The 20,601-nt window shown below is 43.1% G+C and overlaps 1 protein-coding gene across 2 annotated transcripts; it reads left to right on the plus strand.

Moving 5' to 3' along the window:
* The first annotated feature begins 7 nt into the window (after positions 1-7).
* On the plus strand, positions 8-18,870 carry LOC310834562 (uncharacterized protein). 2 transcript variants are annotated; one of them, XM_083718212.1, is made up of 10 exons: positions 8-264; positions 1,567-1,677; positions 3,088-3,150; positions 4,353-4,421; positions 5,695-5,820; positions 6,307-6,411; positions 7,891-8,016; positions 9,437-9,588; positions 11,027-11,136; positions 17,539-18,870. In XM_083718212.1, the coding sequence occupies exons 1-10, from the start codon at positions 195-197 to the stop codon at positions 17,666-17,668; spliced, it is 1,062 nt and encodes a 353-aa protein (XP_083574338.1). In that variant the 5' UTR covers positions 8-194; the 3' UTR covers positions 17,669-18,870. The 2 variants fall into 2 exon arrangements, with proteins under 2 accessions (XP_083574338.1, XP_083574339.1); XM_083718213.1 differs by lacking the exons at positions 11,027-11,136; positions 17,539-18,870 and adding an exon at positions 10,696-10,908 and having other exon boundaries at positions 214-264.
* Positions 18,871-20,601: the final 1,731 nt, after the last annotated feature.

Consider the following 20,601-nt stretch of genomic DNA (forward strand, 5'->3'; position numbering starts at 1 on the left):
AAACACCAACAGTTCCTCGGTATAAAAGCGTCTCTAGTACATGGAAGGCCATGCCACAACAAATCTATTACTCTTTTAAGGTGCCACAGAAATCTTTTTTCCTTCCATGTGTTTGCTGTAATTAAGACTACAGCGGCTGTCCCAGGGGAATTGGTATATAAGGTATTGACAAAGATTCCTGTGCAGCTGAGGAGATGGAAGCATCATCTTCAAGGCAAGAGGAATTGTCAATGGAGGAGCAGAACTATTTCCCTGGGAAGAGAGGTATGACAGATAAGCTGGGTGTGGAAGAAATGTTAAGGAGGTTGGCACTAAAATAATTAATTATGAAATAATAAATAATTGTTAAAATAATTAATTTAATTAATCAGTCATATAAAGGATTGACTCACACTGATGTCATAGAGAAGGAAAAACATACACTGGTAACATTTTCCTGAGGGAAAAGCTAGATGTGCATTTAAATACATAACAGGCAGCCATACATCTGGCTTATCCTTAACTAATTACAGGGATAGAGCAGCCCAATTCTCACTGTGAAGGCACCATGTGGGAACCTTTCAGAATGGAGATTCCACCACCCACATCCCAGTCAGCCGGCTAACAGTGTTAGGAGGGGAAATCCCTATTGATGTCAATGGAGATCTTTCTCCTAGGGGTTCTAGCTCCACCAGGGAGAGCAGGGAATGATCTCCATTCTGCTCTCACTGGGAAGTGAAGAGATTTGCCTGTCTTCCCCATGCGCTGCCTTCACAGTGAGACTTGGGCACCTCTGTCAATGCAATTAGTTAAGGAAAAACAAGGTACATAGCTGTCTGCTATGTATTTAGTTTTGCCCTCATTCACTCTGCATTTGGCTTTGGTGGCATAACAAAAGCAGCTTGGCCTGGGATACCAGTCCAGATCCACTAGTCAAGCACTCTATTTGGCCCTCAAGCAACAAATTGCAATTTTGCTTCAAAGCTCAGAGTACCTTCAGTGTTACTCTTGTCAGAATTTGGACATATCTCTTATTGCAGCTTGCCAGATACCTTTTGGGCATCCACATAATTTTACATTTGCTTCCTTTTCTCATTCTTCAAATGTAACATTTTCCATTCAGGATAGGGGTGAGGGTGATTCTTATGGATTTGAGATTTATGTTTTGCATTGTCACATCCTCCAGTTTTTGACAACAATGTGCTAACTTTAAGGGGAGGAAGGACACTCTCTTCTTATTTGGACAACTGGGGGTTTAGTTACATCATATAAATAACTTTGACTACTAGAGGTATGCAGTTATATGAACTCTATAGCAGTCAGTCAAAGTTAACTTTGGTTCTTCTACCTAAACCAAGCATTTTCAACTGAGTAATGTTCCCTTACTGGGGCATCCACACTGCACTGACCTCTCTGCCCCCAGCTTCCTGGTAAACTGCAGTGGTGACATTGCCAACTTTGAAAGATGCTGATGTCTATTAAGCTATAATCCAAAACTGTCCTTTCTGCCTGCCCACCTGCCTGCTTCCCTCAGCTTCCACTTCTTCTCCATTGCTGATTCTTATTTGTTTCCCTTATCTTTCACAGGTTTCCATAACCCCCAGTTCATCCGAAGGAATCCTGTTATCATCTGCTGTGCCATATTGGGCATTGGCCTTGTGTGTTGCATAGCCCTTCTCTCTCAGAGCCTCAGAAATGGTAAGTCTTTCCGAAAGAAGAAATGCCATTCCTGTGAGAGGACACTAGCCTCCTGCTACCTTGTTTTTCTAATAGAAGAAGTGTTGATGTTTTAACGATGCTGAAAGTGAAGGTGGATTTTGATGATATGGCACCTTAAAGACAAACACATTTATTATTGCATAGGTTTTATGGACTCCTGTCCCCTTCACCAGATGCAAGGTGCCACGCAAATATTTTTGCTGTTGTTGTAATTGTGGCTTTTGCTGCGCAGACTAACACTTCTGGAAATGAATCGTGATTGTGACTATGGATCTATAGCGTGGAAGCGATTTCCATAGAATTAATCCAGAGGAAAATGTGTGATTGTGTCTCCCTTTCCCTTAACACTACCTTCATAGAGATGAACCCATGAGGTCAGCTGCACATCACTGCTGTTTATCAAGCGGGAGAGGGGTGATGTGCAGAGAGCTCACTGTGGTGCAGTGCAGTGGTGGAATGCCACCATGTGCTCAGCTTCCCACACTTCACCCCCATGCCTTCTCTCTCTCTTTCCAGTAAGCAGCAGAGATACATGGTGTTTTGATGAAACTGGGACAGCAACTCAGCTCAGCCCAAGCTGTCCTGCCAGCCACTACTGCCTGATGTCATTGTAATATCAGGTGACTGACAGGTGGGTGGGTGAGATAATGATCTGGCCCACTGGCCAGAGGCAATTCCCCATGCCTGTTCTAATGAGAGGGTATGATTTTATCAGGGATCTCTAATCACATTGCTTCAAATGTTGTTGTAATATATCACCTTGTTTTCATCTGCTCTGTGCTCTTTGCTAGTTCTGCTAGCGCTGTTTGCTTGGGAAGTGCTGGACACTTAAGACCTTTTGTTTCTGTGCCACATGCTTATACTTCCAGTCCTTTCAAGTCAGATTTGCGCTTAATTTTCGTGAGTTTTGGAGCTGGTTGAACAGAACACAAGCCTAAAGGCGTTCTCTTCATATAGCTCCCTGTTTTGGTATTTTGCAGGCTCCTTTCCTAGAGGCATCTCTACAATGTATTCTATTTTCATAATAAAGTTATTGCCCACAATTCCCCTTTCCCTCCCAAACCAACTTTAAAGATGCCTAGCACAAAAGCCCCTTGACCTATTTGTCTGAACTTTGGCTGGTTTCTTACCTAGTGGTACATCTCTTTTCCCCCACACAAAAGCACTGAAGCAGACCAGAACCAGATTTGTAGTCAGTGCCCATACCTACTGTGTAATTAAAGTAGTATAACAAAACAACATATCTTTGTTGCCCTGGAAGAAATGTTTTGAACACCATGGAGATTATTATATGATTACTTTATAGCTGAATTTGAGTTCCTTACAGAATGTGTGTGTGCTCACAGTCCAAAATATGTGACCAAACTGAAATATTATTCTTGTGTTTAGACTCAGCTATGTTTGAAGATAACAGCAGGAGGAACACTCAATGGTCACAGATGTTTGCTTCTAGTAAGTTCTTCTGCTATTGTATCTTTTACACCCTAGTAAAGACCGAAATCCTTGGAACGAGTTCTAGTCCCCTTTTTTTAGAACTCGTGAGGTGGCTTGCATTGTTAGATTTTATGGTTGATAACACACATCTTGGTAATACTGAAAAATCAGAGGTGAGTATGACACTGCGGGGAATTTTGTGGGAGGCTTCAAATATATGGGTCTTTTATTTGCATATGACTGTTTCTACAAAGGCAGATTTCAGCTGCAGAATAGCACGATCATGCTGATTCAAACTAGATTGGGGAAGTTTATACCAAAATAATCAGATTAAAGAGGCTTTATTCTGAATCATAAAACAGAATTTCCTGTGCTATCACAAAAGGCTATGGACAAAGTGCACTGAATTTCTTCTGGACAAGCCTCATTAAAATAAATGTGGAATGTGCAACAGCACAACTACTGGTTTCATGTGGTGGCTAAGAGACTGAGCTACAAATCAGGAAGTCTCCAGTTTGAATGTTGCCTCTGTCATGAACTCACTAGGACTGCATACACACCATACATTTAAAACACACACACCCCACCAAATACACTTGGGAACTGTAATACCTCCCCCGAGTTTCAATTATTTGGGGGAAATAAGGTGCTTTCAATGTATGGTCCATATGCAGCCTAGGAGGCCTTAAGGAAGCCAGTCTCTCTCAGCCTCAGACTCCTTATCTGCAACATTGGGGATAATAATATTGACTCCCTGTTATGTACTAAGCTTGGATCCTAGAAGAATAGGCAAGTAGGATCCTAGAACGCAACAACTGATTGGCCTGCAGGAAAAGACCAATCAGGCTCCAGGGGGGAAGAAGAATCAGCCATTCAGATGGGACTCATTGTGTAAATAATGTTTATAAAAGCCTGAGGGTTTTTTTTGGGGGGGGGGTAATTCAATCACTGTTTTACAAGCTGCAATAAAGAGTATGAAATCACTACAGGACTCTGAGTACTGTATATTTCACTCCCCTTGCAGGATTGTTACAAGGGATGACAACTAGATGCACTTGAAGTACTTTGAACAGACGCACATGTTATACATGTGTTAATTGTAACCAGTACTACTATACATCTCTGCTGCTCTCATTCTTTTCATTGGGGACGGACAGGAGAATTGGCCTGTGGAACGTGCCCTGTTTCATTCTAAATAACACCTCATTTGTTACCTGCAGTGTCAAAGGAAGTGTTTGGAATCAATACGAATATTAAGTTGCTCCAAGAAGAGTCCAAGAAATCTGCAGGTAAGAGGCAGTCCAGTGCCTCCAGGGGGTGCCTGGCTAAAAACAAACCAGGAGATATTCCAAAAAGAGATGCTGGGGTGATGGTGAGAACTTGGTGCCCTCAGAGGGACTATTGTTACCTGTAGTTGCAGTACTTGGAATAATCACATCCCTCTTTGTAAAAATGAGGTACAGCTGGTGGACCAGGATGCTTCAGGAATTATGCTGTTGGCCCAAGAAGACCTCAGCATGACTGTTGCCACTGCCCACCTGAACACTCAACATTCCAGTCTTATACATGTCTGTTCAGTTGTAGACCCTGTTGAATTCAGTGGGTATTATCCCCAAGTAAGCAAAATATAGGATTGTGAGCCTTAGTGCAGCCGCTTCCAAACCTCTAGCCCTGAGTTAATTGTGCTAAGAAGAATTATTTATTTACGTATTTCTCAAATTTGTTAGTTGCTTTATCTTGCACAAGGCAACCCAAAGCAACTTCCAACAACCAACCAACCAACCAACCAAACAAACAAACAAAGCAACTCCCCTCCCACATAGATACATTAAAACCAAGAGGTAAAGAAATAAATCAAAAACATCCCAACTACTTCTAAAGGACCACAGATAGTTAAAGGCCAAAGGCCTGGTTGTAGAGGAAGGTTTTTGCCTGGCACCTAAAGATATATAATGATGGTTTCAGGCAAGCCTCCCTGGGGAAAGCATTCCACAAATGGCAAGAATAACAAACTTGTTCAATGCATCATGGTATGAGATTGCATATATTGTCATTCCTGTCCTAGGATGAAGCTGGATTATTTGACCTTGAAATGGCCTTGGGTAAACCAGTCATAAGATAAAGCCTGTTGCCTTGCCCTTGTATCTGTACAAGTAAGCGCACGGAACAGAGGATCATTTGGAATGCAGAAGACTAATATGTGTAACTGTATGAAGAAAGAGAATCTGTAGTAGTAAAGGGCTCCACTTCATTTGCTTGAACTAACTAAAAAAAAATTGAGGTTAGTGTAGGATATGGGGTATCCAGTTCTATAAAACAGGGGTAGCCCATGTGGTACCTTTGAGATGTTGTTGGACTACAGCTCCCATCACCCTGGCAAATGGCTGTTGGAGTTGGTAATCCAACATGGAGGGCACTATGTACAAGCCTTAAATATGAGCAAAGGTGTCAGCATGCATGAAGGAAAGAGGGCGATATGTCAGGCCAGCTGTTGGGAAGGATATCCTGAGGTGTCACTATGAAATTCAGCTGCTAATTCTTTTAGCATTTTCTGTTCCTTAGTTGCTGTATTGGAAAGCAGGAATTCAGTGCCCTCTGTGCTAGAAGAACTGGCTGAGCTGAAAAATAAGTCTGGACGAATTGCCCAAGACGTAGCACAAGTGATGGGAGAGTTATACAACATTACAGGTGAGGAGCATCATGCAATGATACTGTTAATGGTCCTGTGCTATTGTTAGGCACTCCTACTTCCCCAAATAGTAAGAAGCCCCAGGGCAACTCTATCTCGCATTGTCTTGCTTTTTGAGGACAGATAATTTTAAACTTTTTGCCATTTTGGGGGTAGAATTATGGGTTTATTTACAAATATACAAGCAGAGCATAGGTGGAGACTAGGGTGGAATCTACACACATATGAAAAACGCTGTGAAGATGCTTAAAAAAAGGTTTTGAAAAGAATATATTGAATTTGCCATAGCTCACCATCACCATCTAGTGTCACATTTGTATATTGCAATTTATATAACACTTAAAACGTTTTATTTGCAGCTGTATAGCCGAGTTCAAAGTCACATATGTAACACTCCTAAGCAGGGCAGGAGACCTGCTGTCTCCACATCAAATCCTCAGAGAAGGAAACTGACACTAATTTGTTCAGCATTTTCTGTTCCTTAGTTGCTGTAATGGGAAACCAGAATTCCGTGCCCTCTGTGCTAGAAGAGCTGGTTGAGTTGGAAAGGGAAAATGGCGGAATTGCCAAAGATGTAGCACAAGGAATAGGTAAGTTGCACACTTGCACATGTGAGAGGCATCATACACTGATATTGTTCAAGTGCATATGATATGATCAGAAGATACATAGCCAGCAAATGTTGTAGGAGACTATAGGTATAGGGTGCTTAGGTGAAAATGGGGAAAGGGCTCCTACACATTTAATAGTAGTGTAGAAGAGGTCCAAGGGTGGCAACAAGAGAACGGGCCTTTTTTTCAGTGGGTCCCCGCTTGTGGTATGCTCTCCCCAGAAAGGTTCGCCTGGTTCCTTCATTGTATACCTTTAGGTGCCAGGCAAAATCATTCCTCTTTAATCAGGCCTTTGGTTGATTGTCATCCAATGCCCTTTTAAAATGTGGGTTTTTTGGGGGGAGGGGGTTATTGGGTTGTTTCTGCTTTTATTTTTATTATGTATTCTGTGTTTTTATATTGTGATTTTATCCTATGAACCACCCTGAGACCTGCAGGTGTAAGGCGGTATATAAATTGAATAAATAGAAATAAAAATAAATAAAATTTCAGTAAGGGGTACCTTGTCATCTTCCTTCTTATACAACTATCAAAGATGCATGAGACCTGTCCTCTTTCTCTCCTGGCCATCTTATATGGGCATTATGTGATCTTGTAGACCTCATCATCTTGCTCCTCCCCAGGAGGAGGAAGGAATATAATGTAAGTCCTAATAATAGTATTTATGGTTTTCTGTAAGCTCCTTAGAACACTGAGTGATGGAAAGCTGGGATAAAAATGCCCACAATACTTGGAAATAAGCTGCCTTTAGCACAGTGAGACTAACACCTGAGTAAACATGTACCAGATAGCCATTCTATACCCACTTCCCTTGGCTGAGTCTTGCTGAACTCAGTAGACTTCCTTCTTATAAGACATTGGACTTCACCATAAAGTACTCTGTAGAAGTCATCAAATGTTAACACACCATTATCTGTTTTTTATTTCTTTATTTATCTGTGGTTTGGCTGTTCTTCAATGGTTCCTTTAGTATTTTTCCTTTGTGTTTTATTCCTTTATTGTTGTTTTCGTTGCACTATAAGTCATTATTGGGAGAATCGTGGAAGGATGAGATATAAATTCCAAAAACAATCAGGTAAAAGATGTATGAGGTAAAAACATCAGCTTGTGACTGTGGTGGAGTGTGTACAAATTTGTTAATGGTTTATGTTTCTTATGCTTATGTTTCTAAATGTGTTGAAAGTCACTTGAAGACTAACAAGTTCAATTATAACAATAATTGCAGGATTGCGAGACTCGTGTTGACGTGCCTGAACAAATGGAAAAAAATATAGTGCATATAGTGTAAATATAGGCATAGGGGTAACCAATATTGAATTATAATGTATATTCATGCCCTAAATATGAAAAATATCAATGAAGGAAGGGAGGCACCTTTTGTTAGCTTCTTGGAAGGATATCCTGAGAGACCCCAGTGAAATGCAGCTGCTGATTCTGTTATCTTTTTTTGTTCCTTAGCTGAGTTGAAAGCAGAAGGAAAATTGACTCCCTCTGTGCTGGACGAAGTGACTGAGTTGAAAAGGCTGACTGGCAGAATGGCCAAAGATGTGATACAGTTGCTGGAAGAGTATCGTAGCTTCACAGGTGAGACCATTCAAATACCTATGATAGGATCAGAAAATCTAGTAGCTTCTCGGTGGAACAGCACAGGAAGGAGACAGCAGTGGCCAGCTAGCCAGATAATCTGCTGTCACTGCTGCCACCATTTGTGGTTGAAGAGCAGACCCAGGTAAGGTGGCGGGGGCCACAGATTCCCTGACTGCCATTTCTCGCATCTTTGCCATGGTGCTCCCCCACTGGGCTGTTTATTGTTTATTTTACTAGCATGTCGCGACACGCTGTTTGGAAAGCTCTGGTCTAAGGCAATAGTTGGAGGGAATTTTTTTGGGTGACATCTAGGGCCTGAGGTGAGTTGGTAAGGAGGTGTGGGGTGTTGGTGTGGGGATAGACACAGTTGGTGAGCAAAGAGGTTAGTGTGGGGAGGTGGGTTTGGTGAGGGCTTTTCATGTGCAAAGTCTAGGCGTGGGGAGTTTGGGGAGAGGGTAGGTGGGGCTGGTGAGTGAAGCAAGTGACGGGCACAGACTCTACTACTATAAAAAGTCTCAAAATGCTGCAGAAAAGATGATATTCTTGGTGATTTGATCGGATTATGTTTCTCCTCTCTCGCAGTCACTTCATTGGCTGTCTGTTAACTCTAGAATACTTGATAAGCTTCTTGTTTTTACTTTTAAAGCTCTTTGTGGTCAACCTCCTTCCTATCTCTTGGCCTCGGTGCTCCTCTATGGACCTAGTTGCACTGGCGGAGGAAGGGGATGCGGTGGGTGCAGTCCGCCCTGGGTGTCATTCCGGGGTGTGTGTGACATCGCTAGCCCCGCCCCTGGGTGCACAGCACATGCACCATAGCTGTCAACGTTTCCCTTTTTTTAACAGGAAATTCTGAATAGGATTTCCCTTAAAAAAAGGAAAAAGTTGACAACTATGATGGGCACCACTCCAGGTGCTGGAGCAGCTAGCTCCGCCTTTGCCTAGTTGCTCACTTCGTTCTTCTGATTCCATGCTTCTTACTCATCCAAGGATTCCTTGCTCTTTGTTGAGTCTTTGTCCTTTTTCTCTTGCTGCTTGGAATAATCTTTTGGAACATTTGTGGGCTGCCCTCTCAGTTTGTATGTTTAAATCTCTTTTAAAATCTTTTTTTTCCTGAGGCCTTTGGGTTTGGCTAGTTAGTTTTATTATACCCAATGTGATGGCTTGTGAATTATGCATTTTAATCCATTGATTTTTTTTTTAATTGTACTGTATTGTTTATTTGTTGTTTTGGATTGTGCACCCTTTGGGGTAGAATTTTTTATTTTAAATCTGTACAGAGCCACGTTGATGGCACTATATGAATCAATAACAACAGCAAGATGAAGGTGAAGAAAGGAAAATCAACTCACTTCCAAAGATTCTCTACCGTGTGAGCGATCCAGCACTGTTTCTTACTTGAATACTTTTACTCTTCCAGAGGGGTTGGGCACTGGCTGCCCAGAGAACTGGGTGCTATTTGAAAAACACTGCTACTTCTTTTCAACATCAAAAAGACCGTGGTTGGCTGCCAAGCAATCTTGTGAGAAAGAAGGAGCTCACTTGGTGGTTATTAACATCCAGGCGGAACAGGTAAGTGCTTTCCTTGTCTTTTACTGAGACAAGTGGGAACTATGGTTCATGTATTCGCTAGCTCAGTCAGGGGCAGCCTGAGACATTTTGCCGCTGTAGGCAAAATGCCTCCCTCACCCCCTTGCAGATCCAGGCCTCCTCCCTGCTCACACTTCCATGCTGGTGCTGCTGCCAGCCTTGCCAATGCTATTGCACCCTTGCCTGCAGCTCCCCCTGTGCTGCCGTCACGATGTAGCAGTGAGGGTGAGGGCACTGTGGAGGCAGTGGTGATGGTGTGGGCCAGGCTTCCTCAACCTCGGCCCTCCAGATGTTTTTGGCCTACATCTCCTATGATCCCTAGCTAGCAGGACCAGTGGTCAGGGATGATGGGAATTGTAGTCTCAAAACATCTGGAGGGCCAAGTTTGAGGAAGCCTGGTGTGGGCAAAGCTGTGCCAGTGCTAGCAGCAGCAGAAGAAGAGTTTGGATTTGATAACCCGCTTTATCACTACCCGAAGGAGTCTCAAAGCAGCTAACATTCTCCTTTCCCTTCCTCCCCCACAACAAACACTCTGTGAGGTGAGTGGGGCTGAGAGACTTCAGAGAAGTGTGACTGGCCCAAGGTCACCCAGCAGCTGCATGTGGAGGAGAACGGGACGCGAACCCGGTTCACCAGATTATGAGTCCACCACTCTTAACCACTACACTCACACTCCCTCACACTAGCAGCGATGCAGTGGGGCTGGCAGTGGCGCACTAGTGGAGGCAGGGCTGGGTTGGAGGCCAGATCAGCCACCTGAGGCAAATTGCTTTACTCTGCTTCATGCAAGCGCCGGCCTTGAGCCCAGTCATTCTACATGGACCTGCAGTTTAACACAAGTGCTTTTGTCTTTGTACTGCAAATTGTCTCTTCCATCTCATAGATTTGATTTTGTTCAGCTGTGGCCTTCCATAGTTTGTTAGGACTCCAGCTCCCATCATCCACTGAGCTAGCGGGAGTTGGAGTTCAACCACATCTGAAGGACTGCAGGTTCCCCACTTGTGCTCTAATATGTCACTGTGTTGCATGATGGGAATTACTATTCCAGCCTTATTCTCTGCAAGCTTTTCCCCTTGGTTCCTTATGTAGCCCACCCATAAATCAAAGTAGCACATGCCTGAAGACAAGGAAAACAGCATGAGCAGGATTCAGCTAATGCATTCTGCCAGTGAGAGCGTTGTGCAAGGACTTCCACATGCTCAATAGGACTGTCCCCCCTCTCCTCCCCTTGTGCCTCCCAAAATTGGCTCAGGTCAGGGGAACCCTTGGAACAGCATGCAGTGGCAGAGATCATTCCATCGGGCAAGTCAAAATGCTTACCCGAAATATAGAACTACTTTGAATTCCTCTTCATATGTTTTTCATATTTGTGACTGAGACATAAACAACTGGGCATAATCTTCTCTATTTCCCCACATAGAGTTTTCTGATAAAACAACTTGCTGGTCAGCAAGTGTTCTGGATTGGTCTGAGTGATACCGTCAAGGAAGGGGAGTGGCGCTGGGTGGATGGCACTCCCTTGTCTATCTCGTAAGTAATTCCCCATTAAGTTCTTTTTAACAGAAATGGCAGTCAGGGCCCATTTATATTGGGAGAGTTTGCACTGAAGAACTGCAGAGATTTTCAGAATATCTTTGGAGAATGAAGGTTCCTTGATCTCGGAGCTGAAGCAATTTCCTCATGCATCTAGTAAGGTGTCACAGTTACAAAAGTCCATGCCATAACGAAGCCATCATGGCTTCTCAAGATAATGTGGGCTGGAGGGGCCAAATCAAATGAACGAGAAGACCAAGTTTACTATCTCTCTGTTGCCCATGGCTGCTCACTGAGAGTGATGATTTCCATCTGAATTCAGTGCCGACCCATCAATACTATCTCAGTTACATATTTAAAAACAGAAATAAGTTAGAACGTGTCATAACAGATCTGTCAAATTACCACTTCAAAATATTTATTGAATTAAAACTAAAAGGCATAGCATATATAATTTATTATATTTATTAAATGTATACCCCACCCTTCCTCCCAGAGGAGCCCAGGGCAGCAAACAACAAGTGTCACAGCAGCTTAAAAACGTATGTAAAAAAAACCCTGCAGATGCAGACTGGGAAAGATCTGAAAGGATTGCTGAAAAAAGGAGGTTTCAGTAGGTCCCAGAAAGACAATAGAAATGGCACCTGTCTAATATTTAAGGGGAGGGAATTTGCTTTGCATTGACCTACAGAATCAGGTACTCTCTACTTCCTCTTAAGTAGGCTTCAGCATTCACCCACAGATGCTACTTCAGCATATAGCAGGACGTAATTCTTAGTAGCTGCAGATAGTCATTAGCCCTTTTGCCCCACAAAACATATCAACCTCCCAGGCCCAAGGCTGATCCAGCAATTTGTGTGGAATGTGGTAAGGGATGCTGTGGGTGAAGTTGGGAGCCCATAAAATTGGGAACCCTATATAGCTTCTAAGGGATGCGGGTGGTGCTGTGGTCTAAAACAGTGGTTCGAATCCCCACGATGGGGTGAGCTCCCGTTGCTCAGTCCCAGCTCCTGCCAACCTAGCAGTTCGAAAGCACGTCAAAGTGCAAGTAGATAAATAGGTACCACTCTGGCAGGAAGGTAAATGGCGTTTCCATGTGCTGCTTTGGTTTCACCAGAAGCGGCTTAGTCATGCTAGCCACATTACCCGGAAAAACTGCGGACAAACGTCCGCTCCCTCGGCCAGTAAAGCGTGATGAGCGCTGCAACCCCAGAGTCGTTCGCGACTGGACTTAACTGTCAGGGGTCCTTTACCTTTACCTTTAAGTAGCTTCTAAGCCTTTTGTGCAACATTCCTGATCTAGACTGAAGTTACAAAAGGCAAAAATTGGGATGTAGGTCGTACTACAGTGTTATATTTTTGATTAGGGCTCAGCAGATCTGAGAATGGGTGCACCACAAAAAAAGATTCAGTCTTTGTCAGCTCTTGCATCTCTTTAAACTACTTCTGAGGAAGAATGATAGCTCAAAATCTGTGAGGCATTACCCTTTTTTACTTTATGCCAGGGAAGTGCAGCCATTCAGCTTCTCCCTAGAGCGCTTGGGACTCTCTCCAAGCCACACTCTGCTCCTTGGCCACACACACTATCCCCAGGCCAAATCCCTCAACAGTCCTTTTTGTACACAAACACCCCACTTGAGTTTTTTTGTTTGGCTGGAACGTGTCCTTGGACTTCGATCGTGCTTTCTTCTTGCCGTCATGGGGGATAGAGAATGGGGTGTGTGAGAGGTGTAAAACTAGCTTATACAGTGGTACCTCTGGTTAAGAACTTAATTCGTTCCGGAGGTCCGTTCTTAACCTGAAACTGTTCTTAATCTGAGCTAAAGGGGCCTCCAGCTGCTGCCACGCCGCCGGAGCACAATTTCTGTTCTCATCCTGAAGCAAAGTTCTTAACCTGAGGTACTATTTCTGGGTTAGCAGAGTCTGTAACCTGAAGCGTCTTTAAACTGAGGTACCACTGTATACAAAGATAAAATTCACATTTGTTGCTCTGCCCACTTTTTTTTTATTTCTTGCATTTACTGTATATCCCACCTCTTTCTCCAATGAGCTCAAGGTGATCTACATGGTTCCTCCCCCCCTCCTCATGTAATCCCCACAACAATCCTGTGAGGTAGGTTAGGTTGAGAGGCAGTGGCTGGCCCAAGGTCACTTAGTGAGCTTCATGGGTGAGTGGGGATTTGAACTTGGGTCTCCTGGGTCCAGCACTCTAACCGCTAGCTCTCACTTTTGCTTCCGTGCCCCTCCCTGGCAAATGGCCCTTGGAAGGGAAGGTGGCCTAGAAGGGAATATGGCCTTCGGCCTGAAAGAAGTTCGCCACCCCTTCCATATTTTGTTTATTGAATTTATATCCTGCCTTTCCACTCCAAGGAGCCCAGAGCAGCAAACAGGTATATATTGTATTTTTCGCTCTATAAGATGCACCAGACCATAAGACGCACCTAGTTTTTGGAGGAGGAAAACAAGAAAAAAAATATTCTGAATCTCAGAAGCCAGAACAGCAAGAGGGATTGCTGCGCAGCGAAAGCAGCGATCCCTCTTGCTGTTCTGGCTTCTGGGATAGCTGCGCAGCCTGCTTTCGCTCCATAAGACGCACACACATTTCCCCTTACTTTTTAGGAGGGAAAAAAGTGAGTCTTATAGAGCAAAAAATACGGTAATTTAAGAACAAAATGAAGAAGCAAAAACACTTTAAATTTTCTTTTAAAAATGTATGCAAAAAGGCAATTGCTGCATTGGCTGGAAGTGTACTACTAAGCAGAGACTAAAGGTAATTTATGATAGGGAAGTGAGCTGTTGCCTAGGGATTTCTGAAGCCTACCACTAGGGCAACAGGAGCTCAAACAGAACAAGCAACAGACCTTCATGATAGTAAATTTTGTTGTTGATTATGTATGTAAGCTTGAATGCTTTTTAATAGCACATAAAGAGCACATTCAATAAAAGAGAAATTGGGAAGCATTAAAAAGCTTCTAAACTCAGCTGCCATATAGCGCTTTTTAGAAGAAGGCGATATCTATATTTAAGGGCTTCATTAAGTGAGAGGTTCTCACCCACAGCATGTAAAAGTTCATCCCTCCCCATAGAGTACAACAAGTTATGAAAGGCCTCCCTTTTACAGCACTGCTAAGAGCTTTCCCCACTGAGTAGGTAATAAAAGCTACTGGTCCCAACCCACTAGTTGAAAACCAGTGATTTAGAAGACAAGTGTTTGCCATTACCTGGTTGACAGAAAGACCTGCACCAGATAATATACTGAAGGCAGTGCATTGTAGGAATGGGGATGAAATTCGATTCAGGTCTCATCTGAAGCCAAATCTATTAAATCTGCACTTTCTGAAACAGTAAGTGAGCCAGAACACATCTATCCTTCAAAATTCACACTTAGCCAGATTTTAATATGCAGTTTGCCAACCAATCTTTCCCCAAAGGTATATATTAGGGGACTGTGTGCATAAAAATAAATATTGTGGTGAAAATAACACACAACAGTGCAGTATATTAGAGGAAGCTGCTTGCAAAAATATGTATAAAACTGGATATAAAATATGTTTATTAGGAGAAATATGTACTAATATGTTGATGAATTTTCATGAGGATTTCAAATTGCTGCAAAATGTGGAGAGCTGAATTTAAGGTCAGAAAAAAATGAGAAACTGATAAAACAAGGATACCTCAGTCAGTAAGAGCATGAGATTTCCATAGCCCTCCAACAAATTATTTCAAAACACTTTGAATCTCTTCCAGTCTTTCTGAACCCTCTGGAGTACAAATTGGACAAAAAGTATAAAATATAATGTTTCCTTACCCCCAAACCCGAAAAAAGACCTGCAGGGAATTTTGCAAAGAATTTGGTTGGGGATTATTGTCTACAAAAAAGCAGAGATGACATATTTCCTGGGGTGTTATCACAAAATTTTCTAAGTACTTCCCTCTTGCCTCCCATTCACTTTGCTTGGGAAATAACCAATCTTTTATTAAGAAAGAACTGTCTTTTGTTTAACTTCCCTTCTGTGTTGTCTTTTACATTTCCTTCCCTGGGTTCTCGGAGTCTAAATTAAATAAACATGTCAATATAGCTGAATCAGACCCATGGGATACGTCTCATGACTGCCCTGTCTTTTTGAGAACTTTGGGCTCAGGAGCTGACATTTTGCAATTATCCTTTTGAAAGGGCATGGCATCTATACATGAAAACTGCAACTCGTGGAAAATCTATGGAGAGCCAGAACACTTTTTCTTCCCTTTCTGGTGCAATTAAAATGTTGGCCCCCTCCCCTTGTGACTTATAACGTGCCCTGCAGAATGACGATAGCAGATTACATTATCAGGAGCAACAGTTTTCTTGTTTTCCTTCTAAAAGCCTGAAATATCTTTACTTCCCTCCTTCCTTAGACAATGTCCTGTGCCTCCAAATGCACAGACAAAGATGAGAAGCAAGGCTGGCAGGGCTGTGGAACCTGTGGCCCAGCAGATGTTTGACTACAACTCCCACTATCATTGACCATTAGCCATGCTGGTTGGGGCTGATGGGAGCTGGGGTCCAGCAATACATGGAGGGCCATAGGTAGGGTAGGTTCCTTTACAGAGGACAGTCCTCTTTTTGAATAGCTGTCTGGTCCATGTTCAGTTCAAAGACTAAGAGACTTAAGAAGGGAGAACAAAGGAGGACCTTGAAGTGGCCCATCAACAGTTAGCTCCTGGACGACAAACTCAGCACACACACAGGTCACTTGCCTATAGCCTTTCTTGCTAAGGTGAACTTGACTGTATAGGTAAAGGGACCCCTGACAGTTAGGTCCAGTCATGGACGACTCAGGGGTTGCGACGCTCATCTCACTTTACTGGCCGAGAGAGCCGGCATACAGCTTCTGGGTCATGTGGCCAGCATGACTAAGCAGCTTTTGGCGAACTAGAGCAGCACACAGAAACACCATTTACCTTCCCAATTAGTGCTTTTGAACTGCTAGGTTGGCAGGAGTAGGCACCAAGCAATGGGAGCTCACCCCGTTGCAGGGATTCGAACCACCGACCTTCTGATCAGCAAGCCCCAGGCTCTGTGGTTTAACCCACAGCGCCACTCGCATCCCTCAAACTTGATTGTACTTCTGCTTAAATTATAGCACTTTTCCTAAATTTGTATGTGTATGTATGAATTAGAAATTTTTATTTCGTCCTATTTTTTGGTAATGTATTTCCAATGTGGGGGACACATTGTGATGTGCAAGTGATCATCCTATCCCCAAGGGTCTGCATTTCTGGACTAAACCCAGGGCTTTTTTTCAGCTGGAACTCTCTGGAACTCAGTTCCAGCACTTATCAGGTGGGTGCCATTGCTATTATATGTGAACACGGCAGGCATTCATTGTGAGTTCTGACACCTCTTTTTCCAGAAAAACAGCACTGAAATTATTTGAGGATTCGGAGAGTAGAAGAAAGAGAACTATGGGCGGGGTCATGAATAAGTTTATATGATCATGAATGGTGTGGAGAAAATAGACAAGGGCATTCCCCCCCCCCCTTCTCAGAAGACTAGAAATCTGTGACACCTAATGACATTGATGGGCAGCAGACTCATGGCATACAAGAGAGAGCAATTCTTCCCACAACGCACAATTAACTTATGGGACTTGTTTTCACAGGTTTTCACATGTGTGCTGCTAGAATATATAGATATGAGCTGACTGTGTGTGTTTTCTTAATGGTCTCAAGTATCAGGAAACATCTGTTTGGCACCAACTTTGAGGTTTCAGATTCCAAGTTTCATTCATTCACAATCTAATGCTAAGGATCCAAATGTCCACCAAAATCAGCCTTTGGTCTCCAACAATGGCCCATCAGATGCTTCTCAAAGCTCACAAGCAGAGCATTCTGGTGATAGCCATTTAACCAGTTTGTTTCCAGCATCTGGAAGGCAGGGTTACATGGAGGTTTTATTCTTAGCAATTATGAGAGTCTGTCTCCTTTAAATATATATATATATATATATATATATTTAAAGCCACCTGAAAATTAGGTTCTTAATTTGCCACAGTGGGTGAAAAGGTGGTGACCAAACAACTCGAGAGGCTAATATCCATTTGGAAAGATCTACAATATTATGAATACATCAACAGAAGCCCAGTGAATGCATTTCCGTATATGAAAGTGATGAACATGATAATACCAATGAGACAATAAATACTGTGCATACAGTATCTTGGGGAAGAGGGAAACAAGGAAGATCCCTGTTGCTGGCTGTGATGTGACTTGATGACATTCCATTGCTCTCACACGGGATTGCATGGGGAAATATGGCTGCCCCTAGTGTTATGGCATATAGGATATTTATTAATCTGTGGGGTTTTTTTAATCCCCTTCTCTTGCTCTTTAACTTCACCTTTTCACTGCCACCACCAGCTTCTGGGGGCCTGGAGAACCCAATAATGCGTTGCAGGGTGAGGACTGCGCTACCCTCCTTTTCAATGGGAAATGGAACGATGCTGCATGCCATGGAAATGAATACTGGATCTGTGAACAGAAATGCTAGTCAAGCTCCTCCTCTCTATACTGCAACGCTACTCAAGCCTGGGAAAACTTTCACCTTTAAAATATCCTGGGTCCCTTTGCAGTCATCTCATCGCAGGCATGCACACATCGCTTCCGAAAGAGGCTTATTTTAGCTGAGCCCCACTGAGCAGACCTCCTCATCTGTTTCCACCCTCTGATTTTAGGGACCCTCCTCTTGAATGCTTGACTGCAACTTTTGCTTCTTGCTCAGGGTTAACAAACATCCCGTTTCTCTTTGAATCATGTTGAACCAACCTTATGCAAATTGACCCATTGTGTCTTCTGAAGCGTGGAAGCCCAAAGGCTCCTGTTTCCACTTTGCTTTAGTTGCATCTGTTGCTAAAGTTGCTGCTGTGTGTTGACAGAATGGGTGTGTTGTGTACTTGCCCAGATCTGCATGCCTATTTGGGTGCAGGTGCTGCTTAATGTGAATCTTCCAGTGTATGTGGCGGAATGCATCCGAGTGAATCTGTGTCTGTGTGTGAGCATCGGCTCCTAATTCAATACTGTGCATAAGCACATGCGCTGATAAGGAAGGATTACCAGCTTAATAATGCATATATGTGAGACACATGGGGCCTCCTTTTCATCCTTTGCCACAAATATAAGGGAGAAAACAATACTTCCGGCTGCAAAACCACAGAAAGACCTTAATAGCAGCGGAAAGTGCTTCTGCAGCACAAGTCTGCACAAGGTATGTGGCAGTCAATACACTTTAGTAGCAACCTCATTCACCAAAGGACTATTATTGACCATTGCTTACCCACAACATTTGCAAATTAAATACTGTGGCCCTAGCACGGGCATGGCCCGCACCTGTTACCAACAGCCAAGCTCAAGAAGAGTAGTAAAAGTGTTTTTCTGTGCTGAATCATTGTTTGCTATGTTAGCAAAATAGGTGTGTGTGTGTGTTGGTGAAAAGCAACTAACGGAGAGTTAGGGAATCACTCCAAAAATGAACCATCACAGGTTTATTGGTGGAAAATTAACATTGCATCAAATTGTGACTGTTTAGTTAACAGTATTGTCTAGTGGAAATTATGGTATTGGTGTATGAACCCATGGCTTCCCAAAAAATATTTTAAATTCCTAAGCATAAGTACTTTTCTGTTACAATTGCCTTGCGGTACTTTCTATTACTGCCTGCCAGCAATGATTCTAATAAAAAAATTTACCAATCCATATGAGCCTTATTCATGCAAGAAGGGTCTCAAGCCAATATCAGATTTTGTTCACCACTTAGAGATTTTTAAAAATATATTAAGCAGTATAGAAATTACCGGTAAACAATCAATAACTTTGTAATCAATCAAATATAAAGTCTGTGAACCATTGAAATTTATCCAGGGTAGCATGGATCAGACCAATGCCTTGAAGCATCAAGTGCAAGGTGAAATCAAAAGCATCTGCAAGGCCATGGTTGTAACAAGGGAATTCAATGCAGCACTATGGCAATTGTTCCGCCAGTGTAAGCTTCTCAGCCTGCCAGATGGAACAGTCTCCTCTCTCCTCCCCTGCGGGCTGTTCTGAGTTTCCTGCTCCACAGCCTATTTGGGGGGATGTAGAGGGAGGAGACATCCTTGCATAGGCTTCCACTAGCAGGACTAGGAAGTTGATCCCACCCAAGATAATGAGGCACAGGGAATTTTTGAGCTCTCTGGTGACAAGAAGAGCATGGATTGTGACATGTACTCGGAGTCAAGTGTGGATTTCATGTTCTTTATTCAGCTCATAGTAGTGAGGAATGAAAGTTTCCCCAAAATATCTGCTTTATATACATTATTTACACAATGGGCTGCACGTGATTGGCTAATTCCGGAATTCTCCTGTAGGCCAATCAGGTTGTGGATTCACTTCCATCTGGAGCTGGATTGGGTGGCTCCTGCAGACCAATCATACTGCTGCATTGTTCCAGGACCAATCAGACTGCTGCATTCTGAATCCTATTGTTCTAGGACCAATCAGACTGCTGCATTTTGGATTCTATTCAACTCAGTACATAACAGATTGCATCTAACAAAGTCATTGCTACTCCTCCCTCTCCTACCCCTGTACACCCTGCTCTCGCCCTCCACAAGCAGATTTGGGGTGGGGAGGGGAAGGGAAGGGAAGGGAAGGGAAGGGAAGGGGAAGTTCCCATTGTATAATTAGGAGGCATTCTGCTCATACAGTGACTGTTGGATTAAATCCCATGTTCCAATCCCACAGAGTTATGGAGGGAGATGTTGAAAACTAGGTGGTAGTGTGTGCTGAAGCATGGAAGCATCTCATATATTTGTCCACAAGCAACTTCTGGTGCCATGGTAGAGCTCTTTTCCCTTGCCCAGTACAAATCAGAGAGTAGAGATAGATTTGCCTGACTTACATGGAAGAAGAGTAGAGACTACTTTTTGGGAAGCATTTCAGGTGGCTTCCAACAGATCAGATAAATCATTTTTTCAAAACTAGAATCTGTATAAGCTACAAACCTAACAACATATGAAGAAGGCAATAATCAAATCAAACTACCATGTTGAGCAGAAGACAGAAGGGAAACCGTAATGGGGTAGCATTTATTGCCTTTGCTCTGGAACAGCTGCACACTTCCAGTTAGAAACCAATGTGAGTTTTCTGGCAGGGTTTTGGGACTGGGGCTTCATTTTAATATCCTATCTTTCCTCAAAGGCACTCAAGCATGGGCGTAGCCAGGATTTTTGTTAGGGGGGGCAGGACCGACTTGATTGGTCAGTAAGTTAAGTATTTCTATTGTTTTATTTGATCTGGGGGGTGGCAGCTGCCCCCCCCACTACACCCATGCACACAAGGTTCTCTCCGCTACCCCCTATTTTATCCTCACAACAACCTCCATCTAGGCAAGCATGATATATTATCACTGTTCAAGGCACATTCCAGCCAGCTAAAATAATTGAGGAT

Source organism: Podarcis gaigeae (genome assembly GCF_964106915.1).
Source record: "Podarcis gaigeae genome assembly, chromosome: 2".
Classification (NCBI taxonomy): Eukaryota; Metazoa; Chordata; class Lepidosauria; order Squamata; family Lacertidae; genus Podarcis; species Podarcis gaigeae.